We start from the raw sequence: 10,000 nt of genomic DNA on the forward strand, positions 1-10,000 counted from the left end.
TCACAACCTGCAGCACTTACAGAAAACAGTGCTTCTGGGATCTACTCGGATCCTTCGTAAAGTCATGTCTTCTTTCTAGACAGCTGTGATGGTCTAAGTACTTCTGAAGCAGGGTTTGCTTCCGGTACTTGTAATAGACTTTACAAACCAGACTGATGTGGTTGGGCACGACACACACACACACACACACACACACACACACACACACACACACACACACACACACACACACACACACACACACACACAGCCTATGCCCGGGCAGTATCGCTGTCTCACTGAGCAACCGCCTGTGGACATGAAAGAGACCTACGGATGGCTAAAGGCAGTGAATCTTCCTGCTGCAACTGAGGGACTGGTTGTTACTGCTCAAGACCAAGCTCTTTGGACTTGGTACTATGAGCGCAAGATTCTACATTATGATGTCAGTCCTACTTGCCGCATGTGCAGTGTAGGCCTGGAAACAGTCGACCACATTGTGGCAGGCTGTAGTGCTTTGGCACTGATGGACTACACTGATCGACACAATCAGGTGGCCTCCATCATTCACTGGGATGTTTGTCGTCATTTTGGGTTCCAGTGGAGAGCAGATGGTACCGGCATCATCCTGATAGGCTTGTGGAGACAGATGACATTACTATAATGTGGGATACCACCATCCCCACTGCCAAGAAGATCAAAGCCTCCAAATCTGTCTCGAAATATGAAGACAAACATTTGCCTTCTTATTGATATCAGCTGTCCTGCTGATGGCAACATTGGCAAAAAACATGCTGAGAAGTTGGCGAAGTACAATGACTTGCGAGTGGAGATAAGCCGCATGTGGCATTGTCGAACACTGGTGGTTCCGGTGGTCTTGGGAGCTTTGGGCACAGTGGACGCAGATATTGCACAGTGGCTGGACATTATTCCAGGTCATCACAACCTGCAGCACTTACAGAAAACAGTGCTTCTGGGATCTACTCGGATCCTTCGTAAAGTCATGTCTTCTTTCTAGACAACCATGATGGTCTAAGTACTTCTGAAGCAGGGTTTGCTTCTGGTACTTGTAATAGACTTTACAAACCAGACTGATCTGGTTGAGCACGATAATAAAATAATAATAGGATATTGATGGAAGATGGATGTCTAGCTGTATCGCTCGTCTCAGAGCTAGCTGAGGAGCGCGTTCCTTGTCGGGAAACCAGGACAGGGCTCGAAAAGTCGGCATCTGGAATCACTGGAGCTGTTCGGAAGACCAGGAATAGTTCTGGGCGTAGGGCAACTGGTTGAACCATCTCTCTCTCTCGTGCGGCGTCTTATTTCAATTTGGCTTCAAATCCCGCTGACGAGACTACTGTGATGCCCACCGTTCCTAGCGAATCTTGTGTTTCGGCTAACAGGAACGGCAATGCAACAAGACGACGGAAATGGAAACGACAAATGAATAGGGAAGTGATGTTTTGTTATTACCACGTGCTGTTGTCATGCAAGTTCTCTGCTTTCAGAAAACCCATGCATCAGCTGTGGTGTGAACGAAATCCTTCTCTGACTGACATCTCTGAGCAGCGTTTGGCAGACCAGAAGCAATATCTCCTAACTTCTGGAAGTCTGACTGAATCAGAGTTGGAGGAGATTAAACGCGAGGCCGCACAGGATGGAAAGCCCGTCTCAGGTTTGTTATCTGTTACGACTGATGTTTGTCCTGGTGTGCAGATGTCGGCATTGGATGTGGTTTCTGCTCTATCAGCTGGTAGTTCAGTTGTCACGCCTTTGCTTGACAATGTGTCACCTTGCATGGCTTCAGTCAGGATGGCGTCTGCTGCACGTGGTGGGAAACCTGTCGTGTCAATGATGCAAGAGGATCATGAGTTTGCTAATCACTTGGAAGATGGCTCCCTTGTTCAGTCAGTCACTGTTCTCTCTAAGGACTGCTCATCTGCAAGAGATAGTGGTGATATCCTATCTGTAGATGACACTTTGGATTCAGTTCAGTGCAGTGCTGTCAGAGAATCACCCATACCCTTGTGACTCTGTGAGCTCTGATCTGATGACTACACATCCTAGTATAGCTTCTCGGTTAGAAAGGATGGAAATTCCTACTTCTCAACTCAGTCCAGACTGCTGCCAAACAGAGGATGGTATTTCGCTTGATAGTGATGCTGCTGTGGACCCTGTACTTCGTCGAGAGTTTCTTGAGGAGTTGCAGAAAGTCAGGCAAGTTCCTCTCTGTGAGAGACAACACCTCCCAAGGATCTTTGTGAACAGTGGAACCCTGAAGTTTATTGGTGATCTTAACACGATCATCAGTTCGTTGAAGGATGAACCAGATATGAGTGAAATCAGTTACCTGGAATACTCTGCTGCTTCACTAGTGTCCAAAAGGTGGGGCTTAAAGATGACGAAGTCAATCAATTCTCAAACACCGACATGGAGGCGAAGGCTGGAAATGGAGATTCTCACACTTCAACGTGCGATCTCACTGTTGCTGGAGGTTAGAAAGGGTTCATCGGGCATTTGTATGTTACATAAACTCTGACTTCTTCGGCATTGGTTGGGCATTTCCTGTTCGGAGAGGTGTGAGGTCTCCATCAATCGATTGAAAATGGAACTTAAGTCCAAGGTCGAGCGGACCAGGAGGCTGGAGAAGAATTGTAAGAGACTTTGCTAGAATGGTTTGTTTCAACGAGATGCTGGACAGTTTTACAGAGAGCTGGGTAAGCAGACTATCCAGGTCACTTCCCCACCATCCGAGTCTGAGATCGAGCAGTATTGGAGCGGTATTGTAGAAACTGAGGTACATCACAATGAGTCTGCCTTCTGGCTGAGATGTCAAACCGATGGCGAGACGCGCCGGAGAGATGAGCAGCAGTGGTTACCTATCTCAGACAATGAGGTCACATCGTGTCTCAAAAGGATGGGGAACTGGAAGTCTCCTGGTTCAGACAAGGTTTCTGGTTTCTGGGTCAAGCGTATCACGTGTCTTCACACTGATCTAACTTGTAACTACAACCTGCTGGTTCAGAATCCAGACTTCGTACCCGACTGGTTGTCTCAAGGAGTAACCACTCTGATTCCTAAGAATGACAAGACTGACCAGGCCAAAAATTACCGGCCTATCACGTGTCTGTCTGTCTTCTATGACCCTCACTTCAGTCATCAGGCAGAGGATTGCAGGGCATTTGGATCAGAGAAACCTTATGGCTGCAGAGCAGAAGGGTTGTCGACAGAGATCTTTTGGTGCAAAGGATCAGCTGTTGATCAACAAGCTGCTTACCGAAGACTGTAAGGCCAGGCACAAGAGCTTGAGCATGGCTTGGGTGACAACCAGAAAGCCTATGACAGCGTGCCACACAGTTGGTTGCTCCAATGCCTTCAGCTGCATAAGATCAGTCTAGTCCTGTGCGGGTTCCTGTCACGTGTGATGAAGAGTTGGAGGACATCGATGGTGCTTTCTTGCGGGAACAGTACGATCAAGACAACGCTTATGCAGATCAGGAGGGGTATTTTCCAAGGTGACTCACTTTCTCCACTTCTCTTCTGTATGGCTCTCAATCCTCTGAGCAAGGAGCTGAACAGAACCGGTTACGGCTACCGGATGACCACTGGGCATGGTGAGACTGCCAAACGTCAGCTCATTAGTCATCTACTTTACATGGATGATCTGAAGCTGTATGGCAGAAACTCTGATCAGTTGGATGGTTTGTTGCACACGGTTCGTACCTTCTCGATGACATCCAGATGAAGTTTGGTCTGGACAAATGTGCTGTTGCACACTTTGTCAACGGCAGGCTATCTGGACACAACTCTGGAGTGACGGTAGGAAAAACGGACACCATCAACTGTCTGGAACCGGGTCAAGTCTACAAGTACTTGGGTGTAGATGAGAGTAATGGTATTCAGCACAGCATGATGCGGGAGAGACTCTGTTGTGAGTACTTGCGCAGAGTGAAGGTGGTTCTCCGGACTGAGTTGTATGGTTGGAACAAGATTCTAGCCATCAATGGGTTTGCACTACCGGTTCTCACTTACGGTTTTGGCGTCATTCATTGGGGGGGGGGTGCACGGACCTGCAGCAGCTCGATCGACAGACCAGAAAGTTCCTCTCTATGCACGGTGTCCACCATCCTGCTGCAGACGTTGACCGACTGTACACTCCTTGCAGTGATGGGGGTAGGGGGTTACAACAGATTGAGTCGACATATCAATCTTGTATTGTGAGGCTGAACTGTTACCTTGCTGACAGTTCTGATCCTTTCATGCAGATGATACGGGAGTGTGACTCTGGAAAATCTTTACACTCGATCAAGCACACGGCTTGTCGCTTTACTGCACAGTTGCGGAGGAGTCTTGCTTCGGACAACAAGTCATGGAACTTACACAGGAATGCATCCATCTCGGTTGAAGGTGGCTTCGAGCCAGCGCCTGAAACAGATGCGAGACATTATCATATGTGTTACAGTTCTCTTTGTGTGCGGTCCTGGAGTGGGAAGCCTATGTACGGGCAGTATCGTTGTCTCACTGAGCAACCGCCTGTGGACATGAAAGAGACCTACGGATGGCTAAAGGCAGCGAATCTTTCTGCTGCAACTGAGGGACTGGTTTTTGCTGCTCAAGACCAAGCTCTTTGGACTCGGTACTATGAGCGCAAGATTCTACATCGTGATGTCAGTCCTACTTGCCGCATGTGCAGTGTAGGCCTGGAAACAGTCGACCACATTGTGGCAGGCTGTAGTGCTTTGGCACTGACGGACTACACTGATCGACACAATCAGGTGGCCTCCATCATTCACTGGGATGTTTGTCGTCATTTTGGGTTCCAGTGGAGAGCAGATGGTACCGGCATCATCCTGATAGGCTTGTGGAGACAGATGACATTACTATAATGTGGGATGCCACCATCCCCACTGCCAAGAAGATCAAAGCCAATTGTCCAGACATCTGTCTCAGAAATAAGAAGACAAACACTTGTCTTCTTATTGATATCAGCTGTCCTGCTGATGGCAACATTGGCAAAAAACATGCTGAGAAGTTGGCGAAGTACAGCGACTTGTGAGTGGAGATAAGCTGCATGTGGCATTGTCGAACACTGGTGGTTCCGGTGGTCTTGGGAGCTTTGGGCACAGTGCACGCAGGTACTGCACAGTGGCTGGACATTATTCCAGGTCATCACAACCTACAGCATGTACAGAAAACAGTGCTTGTGGCATCTACTCGGATTCTTTGTAAAGTCATGTCTTCTTTCTAGACAACCGTGATGGTCTAACTAGTTTTGAAGCAGGGTTTGCTTCTGGTACTTGTAATAGACTTTACAAACCAGACTGATCTGGTTGAGCACGACACAATTATTACTAAGTCACCTATCGTGGCTTAGTGGTTAGTGACAATGGCTACCACTCCATGGTTTGGGGGTTCAAACCCCAGTGACGACATTAAATTATGAAACTTGTCTGTCTTTCTGTCTCATGTTTCTCTAGCTTCTTTATCCATGAGACTATGACTTGTTTCAGTCGTTGGGGAGTTTCTGTGGTCTGGCGAATGGTCTGTTGATGATGATGTTTAGTGCTTTCCTGGACAGATAAGGAAGAGAGGAAGACAATGAAGAAGAGGAGGATGAAGACAGAGAAAATCAACCATTATAGGGTTGATACTACATCTAGATGAAAAAGTATACGTCTTAGTGTTTATTTATGTTATCAATATCTAAGAACTTTGCAGCATAGTCCTGGGGTGGAAAACCTTTGCATGGTCAGTATCACCATCTCACTGAGAAACCACCTGTGGACATGAAAGAGACCTACAGACGGTTGAAGTCATCAAATCTTCCTGCTGCAACTGAGAGACTGGTTGTTGCTGCTCAAGACCAAGCTTTTTGGACTCGGTATTATGAGTGCAACATTCTGCATCAAGATGTCAGTTTCACTTGTCGTTTGTGCAGTGTAGGCCTGGAAACAGTTGACCACATTGTAGCAGGCTGTAGTGCCTTGGCACCGATGGACTACACTGATTGACACAATCAAGTGGCCTCCATTATCCACTGGGACAGTTGTCGTCATTTTGGTGTTCTAGTGGAGAGCAGATGGTACCGGCATCATCCTGATAGGCTTGTGGGGACGGGCGACATCACTATGATGTGGGATACAGCCATTCCTACTGCTGGGAAGATTGGTGCCAATCGTCCTGACATCTGTTTCAGAAATAAGAAGACAGACACTTGTCTTCTTATTGATATCAGCTGTCCTGCTGATGGCAACATTGCCAGGAAACAGGCCGAGAAGTTAACGAAATACAGTGACTTGCGAGTGGAGGTAAGCCGCATGTGACAGTGTCAGACACTGGTTGTTTCAGTGGTGTTGGGAGCATTGGGCACAGTGCACGCAGGTATTGCACGGTGACTGGACATTATTCCAGGTCATCACAACCTTCAGCACTTACAGAAAACAGTGCTTCTTGGATCCAGTCGGATCTTACGTAAAGTCATGTCTTCTTTCTAGACAGCTATGATGGTCTAAGCACCTCTGAGGCAGGGTTTGCCTCGGGTGTTTATAAGAGACCTAACGAACCAGACTGATCTGGTTGAGCATGACACACCGCCGTGGCTTAGTGGTTAGCGACAATGACTACCACTCCATGGTTTGGGGGTTCAAACCCCAGTGATGACAGTAAAATTATGAAACTTGTCTGTCCTATTTTCTCATGTTTCTGTAGCTTTGTCCACTATGGCTTGTTTCAGTCGTTGGGAAGTTTCTGTGGTCTGGTGAACAGTCTGTTGAGGATAATGTCCAGCACTTTTCTGGTGGTCATTGATATCTACTAGGCATGCTGTCCTGAGTTTCCTGTTGTTGTAATCTATATCGAATTGGTTAGTCATTGATCCGCCATGTGGACTACGCAGAAACATGTCTACCTTGCTGGGCTCACGTGAAAGGTTGATGGGCATCCAGAATGTGGTAAAGACCCCACTTACCCATGATGGAGGTGCATAACGACAAAATAATGACTCATTTAGATGGTAAAAATACACAGTAGTAGTCTTCTTGCTTGCAGTAGTGCATGTTTTTCTCTTAATTTGGTTATGGTATGGTTGGCTTATGCATAGTATGATATATCAATAAAGTTGTTGTGTTTAATAGTAACAATATTTAGTGTTAAATATCAATAAAGTTGTGTTAATTATTATAATAATAAATTATCAAGCCTGATATTTTATCCAGCAGTTGGCCCTTTCAGCTTTGTGCTGGATAGCCATCAGGATGTGAAGCAGCTACGCATGCCATGCATGCCATTAGATGATATATATTATTATTAAGTATTATTATTATTATTATTATTATGTTGTTGTTGTTGTTGTTGTTGTTGTTGTTGTTGTTGTAGTCAACCAGATTGGTCTGGTTCGTAAGGTCTCTTGTAAGCACCAGAAGCAAACACTGCCTCAAAGGTGCTTAGACCATCATGGATGTCTAAACAGAAGACATGACTTTACACAGGATTTGACAAGATCTAAGAAGCACTGTTTTCTCTAAGTACACTGCAAGTTGCGATGACCTGGAATAAGGTCCAGCCACCGTGCAATACCTGCATGCACTGTGCCCAACGCTCTTATAACAAACAGCACTGGAACAACCAGTGTCCGACACTGCCACATGCTGCTTATCTCCAACCACAAGTCACTGTACATTGTCAGCTGCTCAGCCTGTTTCTTGGCAATGTTGCTATCAGCAGGACAGCTGAGATCAATAAGAAAAGAGTGGTTGTCTTCTTAGTCCTGAAGCAGATGTCTTTTTGTAATAATAATAACACAAGAACTTTATTTAACTACTACAATATGAGCAACACATTTCTACAGTAACCAAAGAAACTACAATATATGTAGTAGAAAGAACAACTATGTATGTTAAAAAGACTTAGTAGGTGAGTTTGAGACAAGGGTCACTCTGCACGATGTCCATCATGTCTAATTTGAGCAGACAATATGGTTTCAATTATTTATGTATGTGGTTTCTGGGGTAGCCAATTGCGTAACTTACCTAGTCTTTAATTTTCATGCTTTATCATACACAATTTCTGCAGTATTTCTGCCATAAAACATGAGCAGGAGATACAGTTGTTAAACAAAAGTATGAAACTTGTGTCAGAGAGAATTGTTTGATATTATCTTGCACTGGTAATACCAGCAATTTAACATCAGGAATTTTGAAGAGACTTTCTGTACTCATGTCTATGTTGTACGGGTTTACCTACATGTAAAGTGTATTGGGTGACATGCTGCTTGACCCTTACACTTATTGGTTGGTTATCATGTCCATCAGGTGATGTAGGGAAAGATGCCAACAAAGATACAATTCTAGTGACTTACTTGTTTCTGTAGTAGAGCTAGAGTAAACTGATCGATGCACTGACATGTTGCTTGCTTTTCTCGTGCTCAATTTGTGTCTGGATGTAGTGGTATTGCTATGATCTCAACAAAAGCTTATTGTTAATTAATATAACTGAGGGGATGTTGCAGCAACACTGTTTGCTAATCATAGCAACAATATTATTGATAACGGTAATAAATGATAATGATAATAATGAGTGTTTGGTTAAACTTATGAAAGAATTGGGACTTTGATTGAAAATCCTCTTTTGTTTGTTTATTAGTTAATTCGTGGTCTCTACTATCCACTACTGGTACCTTGGACAAAGACTTTTGCACTAAACAAACAACTACTTGTTATCAGAATGGAGCAATATACATCACAAATTGCTGACGTTTTACGTGGAGTATTTGTCTTCCTTGACTTAGGTTGTGTGTCGTTGTGTAGTCATTGGCAGATTGAAAGGTAATGTTAGTTTCGTCTTGTTTGCTAGAGCTACCAACAAATGAGGTAATGCAGCAAATATTGAATAAAACAGTACAAAACCAAGGGGACAAGCTGATGAAAGAGAAAACTGGGCCAATGTTGCTTGAAACAAGAAAGTTACTTGGTGAATTTTATGCTCCTTACAATAGACAATTAGCTAAGCTGTTAAATGATGAAGCATATTTGTGGAATGACTGAATGTTACTAGTAGGTACTTATGAAACCACTTGTTTGTTTTTCAGTGTAGTGTCTAGTTGATGAATTAATCACGGTTATGAAAGCAATGTTTAAGCAATGCCATTTTGCGAGTTATGGGGTGTTATAGCAATATCTATTTAACAGTTACGTAGATTTGAATGAGCTTAGACAGGGTGAGCAGATTTGCCATTGTCATGACTGTTGTCATGTTATAGTGAGAATCACATGATCACATCATGTGCACCTCATGTCATTCAGCTGTCACAGTCAGCCAAAATCATGACAACAGTCATGACAGCTGTATCACGTTGCGAATGTTTGTCTGATTGAGTTTGTTGTTAGATAGCATAACGTTGTTTTTAGGGAGTGAAATACACAGGATGTGTCCCTTTTTGAAAATCATGTATGGTTTTACTATAAATAAGCATAGACACATGTACCCTAGCTATGCCCTAGCGTTTTTGCCATGTTTGTTAGTTCGATCTCTAGTATAGGTAAGAGAAAAATGTAGAAGTTATATGCAATCGATAAAGTCTATATGACATATGATTATCTATTGGCTGCATCAGCATTCTGCTATGATAGGCCAACCGCTTTTTGCTCTTGGGAGGTATGCCGAAGTCCATTATATGAAGCAGATCATGCATGCATGACACATAAAACCTAAAATAGTTGTGAAATTCAACAATGGCGTCTTGTATGCAAGTTACTTCAACTATTAGTTACTACATATTAATACAACCTATTAAAGGGGAAATCCAACAAAAATTAACTTAACGTGTATGAGTAGATTTTACGAAGACAAATCGATCGGTATAAGTTACTCCGTTATCTTTGTTTTTGTATACGAGAACGATCGATGTTACTGTGATGTGCAACGCCCACGCGCCTACTCCCCGCTTTCTGGTCGATTAAGCTCCGCCCACTGCAAACGAATCAATGCGTTTACGGATGACTGCTACGGATATATCGAGATTGTC

At 44.2% G+C, this 10,000-nt stretch overlaps 1 protein-coding gene across 3 annotated transcripts; it reads left to right on the plus strand.

Annotated features, from left to right (window-relative positions):
• Positions 1 to 1,525: 1,525 nt before the first annotated feature.
• Positions 1,526 to 9,178, plus strand: LOC134197924 (carbohydrate sulfotransferase 15-like). 3 transcript variants are annotated; one of them, XM_062667273.1, is made up of 3 exons: positions 1,526 to 1,654; positions 8,620 to 8,764; positions 8,830 to 9,178. In XM_062667273.1, exons 1-3 carry the CDS (start codon positions 1,637 to 1,639, stop codon positions 9,018 to 9,020), a joined length of 354 nt encoding a protein of 117 aa, XP_062523257.1. In that variant the 5' UTR covers positions 1,526 to 1,636; the 3' UTR covers positions 9,021 to 9,178. The 3 variants fall into 3 exon arrangements, 2 of the variants coding, with proteins under 2 accessions (XP_062523257.1, XP_062523258.1); XR_009972717.1 differs by lacking the exon at positions 1,526 to 1,654 and adding an exon at positions 6,707 to 6,991; XM_062667274.1 differs by lacking the exon at positions 1,526 to 1,654 and adding an exon at positions 6,714 to 6,957.
• Positions 9,179 to 10,000: the final 822 nt, after the last annotated feature.

This window comes from Corticium candelabrum, unplaced genomic scaffold, assembly GCF_963422355.1.
Source record: "Corticium candelabrum unplaced genomic scaffold, ooCorCand1.1 SCAFFOLD_105, whole genome shotgun sequence".
Taxonomy (NCBI): domain Eukaryota; kingdom Metazoa; phylum Porifera; class Homoscleromorpha; order Homosclerophorida; family Plakinidae; genus Corticium; species Corticium candelabrum.

Coding starts and splice junctions, on each gene's coding strand:
- LOC134197924 (XM_062667273.1), top strand. Junction 8,765..8,829: donor ATTTGTCTTCCTTGACTTAG/GTTGTGTGTCGT, acceptor CTTGTTTGCTAG/AGCTACCAACAAATGAGGTA.